Source organism: Salvia splendens, chromosome 7 (genome assembly GCF_004379255.2).
Source record: "Salvia splendens isolate huo1 chromosome 7, SspV2, whole genome shotgun sequence".
Taxonomy (NCBI): domain Eukaryota; kingdom Viridiplantae; phylum Streptophyta; class Magnoliopsida; order Lamiales; family Lamiaceae; genus Salvia; species Salvia splendens.
In genome coordinates this window covers 6377990-6396155 of record NC_056038.1, presented here as the reverse complement: position 1 = coordinate 6396155, position 18166 = coordinate 6377990, and the positions used below count along the sequence as shown (strand labels likewise).

The window sequence follows — 18166 nt, the reverse complement described above, 5'->3', positions numbered from 1 at the left end:
TCACGTATGAGCATCGTGCGGTACTCATTTGTCATCGTTGCGTTTTAGACCCCACATAACTCTGGGCAGTTTCAGACAATTGTCCAAATCTCTTTATACTTCACAAGAGAAGAGACCACAAAAGTGACTCAAGGTCCTACCCTAGGTAAAACGCCCAACGTTGAAATGCACGCGCCACATGGACTCTTCCTCCTCGCCCATCGTCACTTCCCGCCAACACTCGCCATTTTCTTTCCCGCCCTTCCCTCCCTCCCTCTCTCTATGCTCTTCGGTATCCGTTCCCGCTTTTAAATCTCTCTCTCTCTCCACACTACTGATTGCTGAAAGGTCTCCACATTGAATTGATACAACTATTACATAATGGCGCCGTCGAAGAAGGCCACCAACGGGCGCTCCCCTTTAGTCAATCAACAGCGTCAAATCACCGCTTTCTTCGGCAAGACCCCGTCCGGATCATCTCCGGCTCCTTCAGAATCGCCCTCTCCATCTCTCTCCAAGCTAAACCCTAACCCTAGAGTGGGCCCGCCTCCAAGCCAGAGCCCCATCACTCCTTCACCTCTCAATTCCAATCGTAAGAAGCCCCTCCTACTCATCACCCCCAATTTCGGCGCCTCTTCCGCTGAGAAACCTGCCTCGGAGAAGAAATCGTACGGGGCGGAGGTTATTGACAGAAGGGTCAGGGTTTATTGGCCGCTGGATAAGTCGTGGTACGAGGGCGTCGTGAAGTCGTTTGATGAGGCATCCGGGAAGCATTTGGTTCAGTATGACGATGCCGAAGAGGAAAGTTTGAATCTTTCGGGGGAAAAGGTTGAGTGGATTGAGGAGCCGGTGAAAAAGAAGCTTCGGAGGTTAAGAAGGTTTTCGGTAGTGGAAGATGATGACGAGGAGGAGGAGGAGGGGGATGAGCCTGATCTCAAAGAGCTAGAAGATGATTCGGATGATGAGGACTGGGAGGAAAAGGCAGGGAATGGAATATTGGAAGATGAGGACTGTTTGGAGGATTTGGAGTTGGAGGAAGAGGGAAGTGGTGGAGCTGAAGTTAGGAAGAATACGAGCCTCAGGAAACGGAAAGGGGGCGAAGGAGAAGTTGTTTCTAGTAAAAAGGGAAAAATTGCTGGGGAGTTGAAGAGTAGCTTTTCCAAGGTTTCTCCTTCGGGCAAGGCTGAGAATCTGATCGAACCTATTAGCAGAACTAGTACTTATAGTAAGTGATGAAATAGTTATGTTTGTTATGAACTCATTTCTTGTTTGAAGCGCAAAAATAATTAAATTAAAGTAAATTAAGAGTTGTGTGTTTGAGGAAGTTTAGCTTGATTATGTTATTCTTTTGAGCCTTTTTGTTCTACTTCTTCAAGAGTTCATGTTACATTGTTATTATGGTTTTTTTAGTTTGATAATCAACATCAGCGATGTAATACTGTAATAAATGTAAACCTGATTGCTTTTACTCCATCAGGTAGAAATGGAAGTACTAATACTTATTGTTGATATCTCCTTAATATGATACGATGCACGTTGTGGACATCTGTAAACTTTAGATAATGTCAATGATGTATAATAGAATGGTATACTTATGATCAGCAGTAAATCTAAATTATGTCACTGCAGGTGTCAAGGCATCTGATACAACCAAAGAACACTCTTTTTCTCTAACAGCATCCCTTCTGGATAGCCCTTCGATGGTAGACACGGCAGAAAGATTTGCCAAACGTGAAGCAGAGAAATTGCACTTCCTTGAGTTGTAAGTTGTTATGTAGCTTTGACCTTCCTTCTACATTTATGGAATAGCCTTCTAGTAATGCTGTTAGCATTTGGTGTTCTGATATTTGTTTGAGGCATTTGCATTTGCTAAGATTTACTGGAACAAATTTGAACTGATTCTCTCTCTGGCAGAGATCGTAGAGATGCCAACCGGAGGCGCCCTGGGGATGAGAAATATGATCATAGAACCTTATACTTGCCTCCAAACTTTGTGAAGAATTTAACGGGTGGCCAGGTAATGATTTATTTGTAATTTCATATAGCTGGTTTTATCCCCATTTGTGGATATCTACAAATAGTTTATCTGATATGTTTTGTTAATGTTAGCGGCAATGGTGGGAGTTTAAGTCGAAGCATATGGACAAAGTTCTCTTTTTCAAGGTATCAGCCAAACTCATATAGCTAGTAAAATTTATAGTCAGTGCTATCAATGTAACTCATTGCTTTTCTGAGATTTGCAATGTTTATCTTTTATTGTTGAACCAGATGGGCAAGTTTTATGAACTTTTTGAAATGGATGCACATGTTGGAGCCAAAGAACTTGGTTTGCAGTATATGAAGGTACTTGACTTGGTTGTTTATTTATGTTGACATGCTACTATAATTAGATGAGAAGGAGAGAATCTTGATCATACAATTGCACTCCTGAGACTTGTAGTATCTATCTGTCACATATAGATACTCTATTTTCATTGTTTTAGCACTTAAATTAAAGCTGTTAAATGATGGTTGTTTGTGCTGCTAGGGAGACCAACCTCACTGTGGATTTCCAGAGAAGAACTTCACAATCAATGTAGAGAAGCTGGCAAGAAAGGTTGTCTTGCATTGTAAAGGTTCTGGTTTTAGTCTACTCTAGCTCAATTTTAGTTATTTTAATTTTGATTTTTAAATTTGTTAGGGTTATCGAGTTCTTGTTGTGGAGCAAACAGAGACACCTGAACAGCTTGGCATTCGTCGAAAAGAAAGTGGCTCCAAGGATAAGGTCATTGAAGCAATTGTTCTTTCAATTTCACTAAATTAAATAAGTCCTGGGACTCATAGGGAAACTAATTTATTGCATTATGATGTTTAGCAAGTACTGCTGATCTTTCCAGGTTGTCAAACGCGAGATATGTGCTGTTATGACTAAAGGAACTTTAACCGAGGGAGAAAGTTTTACAACAAACCCTGATGCTTCATATATAATTGCTGTGACGGAAAGCTGCCAAATTTCAGCAAGTGAACAAGGGATCCACATTTTTGGTATCTGTGCTGTTGATGTTGCTACAAGCAAGATTATCCTTGGGCAGGTGGGATTGAAAAACAGAATTATATTGTTGCTAAGCATATAAAGAGCTTGATGTCTTGAATATGCTTGTGGTCTATCCTGAATAAAGATTTAGGGTTTGCTCATGGTGGGACATGTTGTTACTCTTAATTCGTGAATCCATGAAGTAGATAGTGGATATTGTGTATTTTCTTTATATGCCTGTATCAGCAGACTTTATTCTGTGCTTTCTTTACTCACATCAATATATTTTCTATGTGATATTAACTATGGTTATCTCTGATCAGTTCAGGGATGATGCTGATTGCAGTTCGCTTTGCTGTTTATTATCTGAATTAAGGCCAGTGGAAATTATAAAGCCGGCGAAGTTGCTGTGTACTGAGACTGAAAAGGCACTATTTAGGCATACACGAAATCCCCTGGTTAATGAGCTGGTTCCTTTCTCTGAATTTTGGGATGCTGATAAAGCTATTTCTGAAGTTACAAGCATTTATCAGCGCCTTGGTGGTCATTCTTATAGTTCATCAGAAAATAAAAGTACTCTGCAGCAAAGTGATTCTTCTAGGGAGAATGATGGTAGAAACTGCCTACCAGAAGTGCTATCCAACCTCATAAGTGAGGGTGAAAATGGAAGCCAAGCACTATCAGCACTTGGTGCAACTCTTTTCTATTTAAGGCAGGCTTTCCTTGACGAGTCTCTCCTCAGATTTGCTAAATTTGATCTGCTCCCATGCTCTGGTCTTGGTGAAATTGCCCAAAAGCCATACATGGTTCTTGATGCTGCTGCCATGGAAAACCTTGAGATATTTGAAAATAGCAGAAATGGAGAATCTTCTGGGTGACTTGAACTCTTCTCATTTTTGTTTGAAAATTGCTTGTTCAGTGTCATCTTATTTTTCCTCTTCCCTGTCGTTCTTGTATTTTCAGGACATTATATGCTCAATTAAACCATTGTGCCACAGCATTTGGTAAAAGGCTACTGAGGACATGGCTAGCCAGACCTTTGTATCGTCTCAAGTCAATTAAGGAGCGGCAGGATGCTATAGCAGAACTGAGGGTATATTTGACTATGCTAACATCTCTCATCATAAGTTCTATTGTCTAGAGCCCTTAATGTTTTCATTGGATGTGTTTGAATCTACTCAATCTGAGAGAGGAACTAGTGTAACCGAAAATTCTTATTGTTAATTGCTGGTTCTTGTAAGTTGACTTCTGATGGTATAAAGGCTTTTTTAAACATTGTTTTGTTTTGAATCATAGGGAGATAATCAACCTTATGCCCTTAGCTTCAGAAAGGAGCTATCAAAACTACCTGACATGGAACGCTTGCTTGCACGGATATTTGCTGGCAGGTGAAGTTGCAGAGATTTTCAGTTTCATACATTCCACTGATTTTTCTGTTCTGCATCCTTCAACTGTTTCCATTCTTGGTTTCTGGGTAAATACAGTGAAGCTAGTGGCAGGAATGCAAATAAAGTTGTTCTCTATGAGGATGCATCAAAAAAGAAGCTTCAAGAGTTCATTTCAGTTCTTCGTGGATGTGAAATGATGACCAATTCGTGCTCTGCACTTGGTGTTATTTTAGAGAATGTGGAGTCTACACTACTACGTCATCTATTAATTCCTGGTATAGGCGGAATACCTTTCACTGTATGTAACTCTCCTTGGTTATTAGCTCCTTATAATGGATGTTTTCAGGTTCAGGGATTCCTGATGTCAATCCAATTTTGAGGCATTTCAAGGATGCCTTCGATTGGGAGGAGGCATATCAATCAGGGCGCATCGTACCTCGAGAAGGAGCTGATCTTGATTATGATGCTGCATGCCAAGTGGTTAAAGACATTGAATCCAGTCTCAAAAAACATCTAAAGGAGCAGCAGAAATTACTTGGAGATACATCTGTAAGCATTTCTAAAATAGCCAGATTTATGATGAACAAATTTCTTGCATAATTTAATCTGATTTCATCCCATTCTTCCAGATCTGTTATGTAACAATTGGAAAAGATGCATACCTTTTGGAAATGCCTGAGAGTTTGACACAGGCGATTCCGAAGGAATTTGAGTTACGATCATCTAAGAAGGTAAAACCACAATGTTTGGCTGTGCATTCTGTGTATGCCATCTACTTCAGATGCTTTGCTCCCAATGGGACTTAAACATCATCGATTTATTCGAGTTGGTAAATTGCTTGTCTTAGAAACAGGGTTTTATGCAGAACAAAAGTATTCCTAATGCTGATTGGAAAATATATGGGCTCTGTAAAAAGCTTCAGTATTTGCCAAAATTTTGTTAATAGTTGGTAAAGTGCAATGGTTTCGTAAATGTGTTGAACAACTTTTATACGACATCAATCAGTGATTACTAGTATTTTTAATATTTTATTCCATTTTAAGTAAAAGCTGCCAAAAATTTAAGCTTGCTCCTTAAATGGAAAATGGTCCATTTGTTCTCCAGTAGCTTATGTCACAAGGGCTTGTGCTTCTTTCATAAATGTTCCAGTAAGTGTGGAATCTGGAATATGTTTGACTATCTTGAGATATTTCTTGTCTTGCTTGGATCTCTATTTTCTTTGATAACTAACTAAACGATTTATCTCACAGGGTTTTGTCCGATACTGGTCCCCCGTGATAAAAGATTTAATAGGAGAGCTTTCACGAGCTGAATCAGAGAAGGAGTCAAAATTGAAGAGCATTCTTCAGAGGTTAATAGAACGATTTTGTGAGAATCACATTAAATGGAGGCAATTCATCTCTACTGTTGCAGGTAATGTATTACTGTATAGTGATGTTTTGAATCTGGAGTTGGACTTTTCTCGGTGTTTGTGTGCACTATGATTGTTAAGATCTTTCCTTCTATGGGAAAGTCGAGACGGAAAGAGATTGACACTTGGCTTTAATTCATGCTATGTCTTAATATCTTAGGTAGAAAAAACCCAAGTCTAAATTTATTTTAGAAAAGAAGTGACAAAACTTTGCTTTCAAAATGTATTTCTGTTTTAGCTATTTTATTTAAAAACCTTCATATATATTCGCATCTGTTATTTTCCTTTATATGCAACTCAATTGATGTAGTTGCAGTTGTAGTAGTTTTTGTAGTAAAGAGATTGGATATCTGAATATATTTCATGTATGAGAGTTGGTTCCTGTTTTGTAGAGCTGGATGTCTTAATCAGCTTATCAATTGCAAGTGATTATTACGAAGGGAGAAGTTGTCGTCCAGTTATAGCTTCATCGAATCCTGATGAAGTGCCATTCCTCATGGCTAAAAACTTAGGGCACCCTGTTTTAAGGAGTGATTCCCTCGGAGAGGGCACCTTTGTCACCAATGATGTCACACTAGGTGGTTCTGGTAACTCCAGCTTTATACTGCTTACTGGTCCTAACATGGGTGGAAAGTCTACTCTTCTACGCCAAGTTTGCATGGCTGTAATTTTGGCCCAGGTTTGGTGTTGGATCTCTTTTCCCAAAGCACTGCTCGAAGATATTCTGCTTTCTTTATCAACACGTTCACTTTGATTCTCTACAGATGGGAGCTGATGTACCTGCAGAAAGTTTTGCTTTGAATCCTTTTGACCGTATATTTGTTCGAATGGGTGCTAAAGATCAGATTATGGCTGGTCAAAGCACATTTCTGACAGAGCTTCTGGAAACTGCAGCCATGCTGGTGAGTTGATCTTGTCGATAGGTCAATGGATATACCTGGTACCTAACACGTTCAAACCTAACGGGGAGTGTTTAGGAGAAAATAATTAAATGTCACTGGGGTTCGGAAAAGGTACTTTTAGATGGGTTAGGTTTCAGGTTTGCAATGGGTACAGGGATTGATTATATGATTTATAATCAGGCTTTATTCTTATACGAGAGGCTACCTGTATTTAAAATCTTGCCATGCTAACTTGTTGTCAATGATGAATATAGACATCAGCAACGCGCAGCTCACTTGTGGCACTGGATGAGCTGGGACGAGGAACTTCAACATCAGATGGGCAAGCTATCGCGTATGTGCAACTTACTCTTTTTGTTGAAAATTACTACTAGTAAACAAGTATCCTTAATTCTCTCGGCTTTAGTGAACAAGCATATTTCATTCCTTAATCTCGTATTTTGGTCTCTTTTGGCAGTGCTGCAGTGCTCGAACATTTTGTTCACACAGTGCAATGCCGGGGAATGTTTTCTACGCATTATCATAGATTAGCTGTTGACTACAAGAGTGATCCTAAGGTATGTCAATCATATCTTCTCTTTTCAAACAAGCAATAATGATACTCGAGCAGACAGTTGATAAAAAATTTCAAAGCTCTATGTAAACCTTCCTGCTTGAAACATTCATACAGGTCTCCCTCCGTCATATGGCTTGCCAAGTCGGAAAAGGAGCCGGAGATCTTGAGGAAGTAATCTTCCTTTACAAATTGACACCCGGCGCATGCCCTAAAAGTTATGGTGTTAATGTTGCTCGGTTAGCAGGTTCGTAAACTGTTGAAATAGTTTCTGGAAAACATCAAGGATCACTCCCTTACTGGTGCTATTATTTCCAGGACTTCCTGATACAGTGCTACGAAAAGCTGCAGCAATGTCTCAGGAGTTTGAAGGAACTTATGGCAATAAATTAGGTGCCACTCATATGTGGGAAGACAAAGCATCATTGATCATCGAAAACTTGATAAAGATCACAGCTACTACAGACTACCACACTCTTGCTGAAAGCAAGAACATAAACTTGTTAACTAGCCTGCAGTCGAGAGCGAGTTTACTTCTACAACAATAGTATAAACCTTTCCTGTACAGTCTACCCTGCAGATTTACACAATATCCCATTCGCGTCATATGGCGCAATTTTGACCCGTATAATTCGAGTTCAGGTGAAAGAAAATCTACATCAGAGCGCTAAAAGGTACAAGTGCCATTCCGATGATGACTTGCTCTGAGCTTGAGTTTTCTAATCCAATATGCTAGTTGAGCTACAATGCTTGTTGGTGAATATATTTGACCCTTATTCGAATATTGTCCAAAAAATGCTACTAGTATATTTTGTGAAATGTTTTGAGCTCCAACTGCAATTTTTACTTGTCTAGGTTGCTATAAAGTTTGTTGTAAATGACTTTCAGATATTGTTGTGACTCGTGAGTGGTGAAAAACTATGAAAAGGAATCATCACATCATATTTATGGCACCCTTTCAATTTTATTTGGAAATTGCAGATAAAATTTTAAAAAAAATGTCATCTTCATTATGTTTCTGTAAGGCTTTTCTATATCTTCATCTATATGTGAAAGAAAATTGGAAAAGAGGGAAGAATACACAGAAGGTACAAAGAATTGGTTAAACTTGTGCGTCGATACTACTATGCCACTGCTCTTCATCTTCATCTTCATCTTCATCTTCATCTTCATCTTCATCGGAGTTTGTCCCACTATCCGCATTCTGAAACACAGGTAAAATGTTATTGAACTATTGCACAATTTGCACTATGCAACTAGGTAGATATATTTATGGATATATGTATAGGATATCCAACATACCTGATAATGATGCCTAATGTTGCTCTGTAGTGCTGATAAAATCCTAATCAATATGTACATGGGAACCAGTATACCACTAGCCCTGGCTATAAGCACCTGCAATACCATTCCAAGACATTCAACTTATTCTTTATTTTCTTTTGGGTGTTTCCTAAAGCATAGAATGATATTTATGCATAAATGTTTAATGGTAGAAAATATGGCTACTTACCGTTAGTAATGAAAAGGGGTAATCCCCTGCTCCAGTTATAATAGCAAATAAGTGTCTTGTTAGAAGAAGAGCTGTGAACTGCAAGAGTAGTAAAACTCAAATTTTAGGAGCTAATTATATAAATTTCCATATGAATTGGAGTCAATAATTCAGAAAATTACTCACAATTAGAGCCAGTGTTGTGCAAAAAGAAGGGCTTCTATGATCTGCATCTTCACATTGATGCTCTGTTTCAACTATTTCATTTTCTCCTTGCTCATTTCTTGGCACTTCCAAACTCCCCCTGTCACATTCAATGAATAAAACAACTATTGCATTGATATTTATGTACACAATGATGTATATGATGCATGATAACCAACTTATCTCTTTATATAGTAGTATTAAATTGTGATGTGAGGCTTATCTCTTTATTTTTCTTCTAATAACCAACTTAGTGGGACATTAGTAAGACAAAAAAAGTTAAAAAACATAGTATGGGTTTTGAATTATTAGCCTCAAATTGAGGACTGATTAAATAATAAGCCATGAACAAGCCGGTGTATTTAAAAACAATAAAAAAAAACAAATCCTTATTTCAGTTGCATACTAAGTGGAGTATAAAATTACTACTACTCGTATTAATTAATTGAGAGAGAGGAGAGTGGATACCTTATTGTCACTGTTGCATCGATTACCTTTATTTTCTTTGGTGGCGATGTGTACCCAGGTTCAAATTTCTGTAATTAAATTTATAAATGGAAAAAAAAGAAAAGAAAAAAGAAGCATTTTCATTATACTCCATATTACTAAGTCTAACAACTCTGACGTCACAAAATGAATAAAAAAAAAGTGGGGAGACTATAAAATAGTGGGAATTAATTTGGAAAGAAAAGTAGATAAGAACATATGGTGTGTCCCATCCCATTCCACATAGACTGTAGTAATAGAAAAATAAGCAAGCATTCAACTGGATAAAAAGGCAGCCTTATTTATACTCCAAGAACTTCAGTTGAGATAGTGACATTAACATCTATCTTTCCCCTTTAGCACAGTATATTTATATCTGGATAACCACATCCACGCACTATTAATAATTATACTACTACTATCTAAATATGAAAATAAATGTAATGAACAAAAAACATGAAATTCCTTCTTCTTCCTTTGTTTTAATATCTGAGAAAGGACAAAGTTGAAAAACTCGGGTTGAAAAATCCAAACTTTTGAACCTCAGCAAAACTAGTGGAAAAAAGGAATATGAGAAGCTTCTCAAACACGAATTCTAAATCGCAAAAATGTGAAGAATTTTAAACCAGTAGTTTTATACTACTATTAAAGCCTCTCTCTCTCTCTCTCTCTCTATATATATATATATATATATATATATATATATATATACATATTATATAAAACTCACCTGTAAGCAAATTTCGCAAATTGTATTTCCTTTTTCATCGCACCATCTCTGTACACAATCTCTGTGTGCAAACTGGAAAACAAGAATATATTCAATGATCACCCCAAAATACGTATATATAGATGAATATACCTTGACACTGCCAGAACAACCACAAGGAGTCTCCAGACTTTTGCAGCTCTCAAATTCTTCTTCGTGGCAAATTCTGCAAATATTTGATGAATATGATGATCTCAAATCATCTATATATAACACCATTTCTCTCATCACTCTCTCCCTTTCCTCTGTTTTCCTTCAAAAGTTATGAAATTTGTTAGTAATTAAACTCGATAAGCCTCCTCTTATATATGTAAATATTTGGAGATGCGAAGTTACGCTAATACCCTTAAAGGGTTCATGTGGCCAACCTCCCATTTAAGCCAAAATTTTTCAATATGTTTTGTCAAACTTCAATAATTATGGACTCACCCTAACTTTTTGCATCCTAATTGATTTCTACTTTATAGCCTCTTAATTTGATACAATCTTATGCTACGTGAATATTTATGTGTACTACAGTATTGTATTTTGCGACCGATCTTATGGCGGGAGCACGATAAATTTGTTTTTCGAATTTGTAACGATTTCTTGCTAAGAGGAATCACAATATATGATATACTACTATAAGAAGAGCTGCATTGATATTTCTATACTATAAATTACACCAACAACAATATTTGACGTTAATTTTATTTTGTTTGTGTATAAGATCGAATATTTGGTTTTAATGACAAATAAACAACTTATAAAATAAAGTATGCGGCGGTGTGCAATAATATTAGTCTTCTTGATGTAATTATTTGTAGTCAATCGTAGCTGTAGAACACCAATAAAAAGACACTATGAAAAAAAGGAACCTTAATTAGCAGTTTTTAAAATAGAAATTACATAATAATAATAATAATAATAATAATAATAATAATAACCTGAAATTACTTATTTTTGAAAAATATGAGTTGTATGATTGCTGGATCAACGGCTCACCAAATTATACGAGAAATTTAAATTTATGGGCCCACGATTTACCACAGCACGCTCTAACATCAGCTACATGGCCCATTATCCGCAGGGCCCCAAATTCAACCTGAAATTACTTAATTTGTTTAATAGAAAAATGGAAATTACATAAGTGGGAATTGGGTGGAGTATTATTTTATTCGTAGTTATGGATAAAGAAATAAAATAAATAAAATCTTCATTTACTTGCTTCGTTGTTGGATTGGACCCTATAAAGATGAGATTGGTAGAAATGATACTTGAAACTTGAAAGCTAGCTCACGGGAGAATGTGGTCATGCTCACGATATATATATATATATATATATATATAGGTATGTTAAAAATATAAACACAAAGACATAAATTTATCAATCTTTCTTGTGTTGATAAATTATGTCATTGTATTGATATTTAAATTTACATGTTGTATTGATATAATTATGTCTTTGTGTTGATAATTTTAATACACAGAATTGAAAGTTGTTAGTTATTACTGTAAATTAGTTAGCACACTAACGCAACTATATATATATATATATAGGGTTGCGTTAAAGATAGAACCATTCTTAAGTGTAGAACCTAGAACTCTACATATTTTATTCATTGGATGAGGAAAAAATGACGGTCAAGATTAAAAATCATACATATTAGACTATGTTTTCACGACATTCCGGACTCAACATGTGAAAAAACTCACATGTTGATGGAAGAATGAATGAAACGAAGAAGAGTCCATGCATGTTTTTTCACTTCTCTGCATTCACCCATTAATAATAGTTTTGGTTGTAATGGGAAGTTGCTGTGCAAATCAACACCATTGGATTAAAAGATCTAACGACCTCCGTTTGTCATTTGTTCTACGTTTAAGAATGGTTCTACGTTTAAGAATGGTTCTATCTTGATCACAAATATATATATAAGGACGAGTATATATCTGTTAAAATATTTTAAATGTAAATATATATAGTTGACGAAAATGAAGCAATAACAAAATGTTGAGCTCCATACATCCTTGAATATGACGTGCCATAGTAAAATCTACAATAGGATATTTATTTTGTTTTATAGTACTATAAAAACTTAATAAACAATTTAATACTTTTTTCACGTTTTTTGTAATTGTAGTAGCAATATGCAATATGGCTTCATGTTATGCTTTATTCTGTTTTGACAGTTTAAATGTGTTTTTAAGTATTTGGAGTTCAATTAGTGTTCTTCTTGGTCAATACAATAAGACCATCCACAATAGGAATAGCCCAGCAATAGCCCAGCCATAGCCTAGCCACTGCCACATCATCAGCACTAAAAATCCTCCTGCCGCATCATCAAAACAAGCAAATAGTCCAGCAATAGCCCAGCCATAGCCTAGCCACATAATATCCACATCACTATTAACAAATATATACAAAATGAAATAATTAACAATCACACAATATACGAAATTTAATTTACGAGACATATACTGGAAAAGTTTAATAATAGTACTACAATTTAATAGTACTACAATCACACAATATACGAAATTTAATTTACGAGACATATACGAGCCATAGCCCAGCGCTGCGCGGTTTCTCTCTCCATTCGCCCGCTGGGCGACTGCAATAGACCACCCAGCGAACAGCCCAGCGCCGGCGCTCGGCTGGGCGGCACTGTGGATGGTCTAATAGTACTACAATTTAATGATTTGGTATTGTATTTTGGCGTGATGTCATTTGGTGTTTATCCTCGTTATCTTCTTATCTTTGGCTTCTTTCTCCCTCTAATTTCATTTTTATTCTATTTCTTGCTTCTTTCTCTCTTTAATTTCAGTTTTTTCATTTCTTCAAATATATTTGAATTGATGATCTAGGTTAAGAATCTGAAAATATGTGTGTATCTTGGAAAGAGCGTAAACATTGTGTTCAAACTTCAAATAAAAAAAGATTGGCCCAATTTGCTCGTAAGATTGATTACCAACATGCAATTTCGGATCAGGACAAAATGCAAGTAATTTTTTAAATAAATGTGACAAATATCATATTTTTGAGATTTATCTCTTCATCTCATCCTAATAGTTATATGTAAATTCTTCGGACTAAAAATTATTTTTGAAAATCAATATAAAATCTTATCTGTTTTTTTTTTGTTATCCAGATAATGAGATACTTTGACGCTGTATGAACAAGCTTAGGTATTTTAACATCTTATGATCATCTCTCCAAATAATTTAGAAAAACTGAAAAGAAAATATGTATAGAAAAATGTTTGCAAACTCTACCGTTTAAATCAACCAAAACCTTTCATAGAGTATTGGGTTTTGTCGATTTTGAATAAATGGATATATGTGTCTTGCAAGTTGCATCAATTGTTTCAGTGGTGATTGGAAATTGAAATAGACCTCAAATTGACTATTTTAAGAAAAAATTAATTTGCATTTAATTTGAAGTAATCGCTTGGTTTTTCTTTTTCCATGAAATGATAGTGAAAACGGACCCATGTAGGTGAGGTTGGTAGGCCTTGTGAATGTAACATTACTTTAATAATTATTTTATTATTCATTAATATATGTATGAGATATTTATTTTTGTGGTGGTGTAAAATCTAAGAGTGTCCACTATAGTATAGGCGCGCCGGCCGCCCCGGTGGCGGCGAAGACGGGGCGGTCTATAGTGGGCGGGACGTCCGCCCCAAAGCGGACAAAAAAAGGGGGCGGAAGGCCTTCCGCCGAGAAATGTGCGAGGACGCGCCGGTCGCCGGGCGGCGGGGCGGCCGGCGAGCCGGCCTATAGTGGGGGCGGTTTGCAGAGGGGCGGACGATTTTTTATTTTTTTATTTTTTTAAAAAAATTCAATTTAATTTATCTATAAATACACCTCATTTCACTCATTATTTTTACACCATTTCAATTCTTCACTCATACTTTCTCTCACTAAAATTTATGGATTCCATTATACGGTGCCCGACACGAGTTTGACACGAAGATGATGTTGCGAATATTATGTTAGCATGTATCATATTACATAATATGATAATAGAAGATGAAGGATTTGTTGCAGATCGTTGGGCACCGGAAGATGGCGCAAGTACAAGTAACAGTGTTGCCTCCGTGCCGATCCAGATGGGCGTACCACGGAGCAATGAATATTTGATCCAACGTTTCACTGATATGCGCAGGAGCACAACACATACCGCACTCCAGACCGATTTGATTGAAGAAGTTTGGGCACATAGGGGAGGTGGCGGCGCAGTGTGAACACCATCGTGATGTTCAATAGATTAATATTTCGTTGTATAATTTTTCTTGTACTTTAATACGACGAAAATGTAGTGTTTAATTTTAATTTCTTCACCTATAGCCGTTTTTTTTTTCTAACTACGTATAGTCCGATAATTTTAATTATAATTGAATTAAAATAAACGAAAAAAAATTGGGGCTATTGGAAGTGTCCGCCTATAGTGGCGGAAACCTTTTTTTTTGGGCGCGGACAAAAAAATTGGGGCTGTGAACAAAAAAACTGAAGCTGTGAACAAAAAAGGGGGCGAGACTATTGGAGTTGTCCGCCTTATAGTGGACACTCTAATGCAGTTTTATATACACTTAAATTTCAGTTGGGCCAATTTTATGCAGACGACTGAAAATTTAAATAAGCATCATTTGTGGTTGATTCAAAAAATGTTACTCCACTATTTATTTTAATTGTCAACCCCATCGACCTTGCATAAGGATCCAAGTTTATAAGTTTATCTTGAGCTGTAGTATAGATATTTTGCTGGCCTTGAGCGGCTGCTGGCCCTCGATCAGTTGAAGCAGTTGGGCCTCAATCAGACGAGCTCGTCGGGCTTGGAGACGGATCGTGGCTGGGCTGTGTCGTCATGTCCCTATAAAATAGGGACATTTGAGATGACACAGTGATTAATATCCGGTTGGTAAAGTAAGAGACATGAGGAGAACAGTAGTTAAAATAGTGTTAGAGGATAGTATAACCTACATTATTATTAGTACTCCCTCCGTTTCACCATATTTGAGGCGAAATTTTTCGGTACGGAGTTTAAGAAAAGGATGTTGAGTGTGTTGAATAAATAGATAAAATAAGTAAGAGAGATAAAAAGGTGGAGAGAATAAAGTAGAAAGTGAATAAAGTAGAGAGAAAAAAGTAAGAGAAGGTAAAGTAAGAAAGAGAAAATAATTACTATATATGAAAATGACTCAACTATGAAGAAACTTCCCGAAATGGAAAAATGACTCAACTATGAAGAAACAGAGGAAGTAGTTTTTAATGGTGTCATAAGGTCAGGTCATATCACTTGTAAACAAATTGATGTATATGATTAATGAGTTGATGAAGCCAAAACTGGTCCTGAGCATATGCACATTTTATGATTTTGGTAATATACTTTATCTTTTGAATTTTTGCATCCTGAACATTTCAACTCGGATCACAATTGGTCCTACACTAACAATTCCGTCAATTTTTAAACGGTTTTAACCCGATTTTGACCGATTTTTAAACGGTTTTAACCCGAATGAGACTGTTAAAACCATCAAAATCGGGTTAAAACCGTTTAAAAATTGACGGAATTGTTAGTATATGACCAATTGTGATCCGAGTTGAAATATTCATGATGCAAAAATTCAAGAGATAAAGTATATGTTCAAAATCGTAAATTTGGCATATGTTCAGGACCAGTTTTGGCATTTGCTCAAACTTTCTATAAATAAAAATAGACTATTTTTATGAGGCAAACGAAAAAGAAAAATGTCTCTATTTTTATGTTATGGATGGAGTATTTGTTATCGGAAAAATTGGGATATTACTAATAGTACAAAACAATTAGTAGTACAACTTTAATTTTATTTTAACCAAATCTTCCTCTCTCGCGGTTTTTAAAAGACTGTGCTCAAGAGACAAAATGGGCCGTTAGATTTTTTCTGGATAAGAGTTTATTTTACAGATATTGGGCTAAATTTTAAGCCGGCCTTCACATCTTGTGGTTTTCAAGTTTCTTTTATATAATTAGAATTAAATTCATACTCCATCGGTGCCATAATAGATAACATATTTGAGTAATGACACATGATTTAAAACAATGTTGTTTTGTATATTAAGTGGAGAGAGAAAATAATATATTTATATTAATGTGAGAGAACCTTTTTTCCAAAAAAAAGAATGTGTGACATCTTTTGTGGGACAAACTAAAAAGGAAAGTGTGACGTCTATTAAGGGACGGATGGTGTACTAAATTTTATGATGTGTTACCAATTTATATATAATTTTTTATAATTCATATGAAGGAAAAATAATTGTTTTAATTCCATTCTTTTCCTATACTATCTTTTTTTTCTTATAGTATGAACTTCCATTCGTTTCAACTATAAGTTGGAAATAGTACTTGTGCAAATGTATTTCGATCACGTAATAATATCAAATATTTTTGCTTTTTTATTTTAATTTTCACTCCTGTATTGAGGATACATCAAAACATTATATTTGCACACAGGACTATGGGGTGAACAAAATACCCTAAAATTAATTATTCAATTTGAATCAAACTGAAATTTAAATTTGGTATAATTTCATAGGATTTTGATTCAGTTCAATTCAATTTTTTTTGTAAATTTTCGTTTTTAGGTTTTAATGTTAAAAATTGAAAAAACCAAAAAACTGAATTTATTTTTGATATTATACTATGTATTACTCCATTTCTATTGGTTGATATATTAATAAAAATTATGATATTCAGATGTTATGATGATTGTAAGTCTTTGGTTTTATATATATATATATATATATATATATATATTTGTGTAATATTTTTAGTTTGGATATTTTAGCTTTATCGGATGATTAAGTTCGATTAGGTTTTTTGTTTAAAAATAAAAATCGAGATTCCATTTGGTTGGATATAGGAAAAAAACAAACCAAAAAACGACATAATATAGATATCAAAAGCAGAGTAGCAACATCCATACCATATATGTACATGTACATAACATTAAAGCTGATGTATTTTATAAGCTTCATTACATTATCCAATGCCGAACCTTCGCCTTCACCGCTTTCTCTCGAATCGGATCCAAGCTCGGCTTCCACCCCTTCCCCGACATCTGTCTCCTCATAAACTCCGGCCTCCCCTCCAATATCTCCGCAAAGCAATCCAATCTCGCCTCCTCCTCCTCCGATCGCTTCCTATTCTCCGCCACGGAGATGCCACCAGCGCCTCCGATCGCGGTGCAAATCCGCGCGAAAATCGGCAGGAATCCAGTGTACGACACCAGCGCGGCATTCGATCTGAGCGCTGCGCCGTTCGCGAGGATTAATCGCCGAGCTTCCTCCGACGACAGCTGGATCGGCTTTCCCCTCCTGATCCGGAGCATGAGGTAGGTTTTCCTGATCTCGAGCTTCTGATCCGCCGGGAGCGGCGCCGGCTTTTTGCCGCTCGCGATCGGATTGAATTCCACCACCACGTGCTGCGGATGCTCCAGCATGAGCTCCGCGGCGGTGATTGGTGAGTCGTAGGTGAGGACGCCGCCGTCGGAGAGGATGACTCTTCCGGCTAGGCGGTGCGGGGCGGCGTTCCCCATCGGCGGCGGAGGAGTGAGGGGTGGTTATGTGTGTTGAATTGAATTAGGAGATTTAACTGGAGAAGAGAGTGTTGGAGTAAAAGCATGCGTTTTGTTGGATTATAAATTAAGAGAGAGGGAGAGGGGTTTGTTAAACCGCTCCAACTTTGAGATTAGTGTTGATGGTGGACTCAGTAACAACTAATTACTATGTCAAATGAAGTTGTTACTCCATAATTTTATTTTTAATACCAGACTATATAATATACTGCACATTACAATATAATGTTGTTATAAGCTACGTAAAATGAGTATGACTTTCAAGAAATATTTGGTTGACTTGGTGTTGAATCACATAAAAATAGCGCATACCATGTGAATTAAAAAATGAATTTAATTTCTAATACATGCACACTATATCATCCTATATA

At 36.4% G+C, this 18166-nt stretch overlaps 3 protein-coding genes across 4 annotated transcripts; 1 reads left to right on the top strand and 2 right to left on the bottom strand.

The window, feature by feature from the left end:
• The first annotated feature begins 107 nt into the window (after window positions 1–107).
• LOC121811344 (DNA mismatch repair protein MSH6-like) lies at window positions 108–8086 on the top strand. 2 transcript variants are annotated; one of them, XM_042212183.1, is made up of 21 exons: window positions 108–1204; window positions 1609–1741; window positions 1894–1996; window positions 2089–2142; window positions 2248–2322; window positions 2507–2575; window positions 2660–2743; window positions 2856–3050; window positions 3316–3866; window positions 3956–4085; window positions 4289–4380; window positions 4477–4655; window positions 4733–4929; window positions 5010–5111; window positions 5631–5793; window positions 6184–6470; window positions 6556–6693; window positions 6948–7027; window positions 7151–7250; window positions 7364–7493; window positions 7565–8086. In XM_042212183.1, exons 1-21 carry the CDS (start codon window positions 361–363, stop codon window positions 7792–7794), a joined length of 3936 nt encoding a protein of 1311 aa, XP_042068117.1. In that variant the 5' UTR covers window positions 108–360; the 3' UTR covers window positions 7795–8086. The 2 variants fall into 2 exon arrangements, with proteins under 2 accessions (XP_042068117.1, XP_042068116.1); XM_042212182.1 differs by having other exon boundaries at window positions 111–1204; window positions 4727–4929.
• A 127-nt stretch (window positions 8087–8213) lies between these two features.
• LOC121811346 lies at window positions 8214–10456 on the bottom strand. The gene is made up of 7 exons (XM_042212184.1): window positions 10291–10456; window positions 10159–10230; window positions 9411–9478; window positions 8925–9042; window positions 8760–8837; window positions 8549–8644; window positions 8214–8450 (listed from the first exon to the last, which is right to left on the bottom strand). The coding sequence occupies exons 1-7, from the start codon at window positions 10423–10425 to the stop codon at window positions 8349–8351; spliced, it is 669 nt and encodes a 222-aa protein (XP_042068118.1). The 5' UTR covers window positions 10426–10456; the 3' UTR covers window positions 8214–8348.
• Window positions 10457–17195: 6739 nt separating this feature from the next.
• LOC121810316 lies at window positions 17196–17756 on the bottom strand. The gene has a single exon (XM_042211113.1). It carries the CDS (start codon window positions 17754–17756, stop codon window positions 17196–17198), a length of 561 nt encoding a protein of 186 aa, XP_042067047.1.
• Between the last annotated feature and the right edge of the window lie 410 nt (window positions 17757–18166).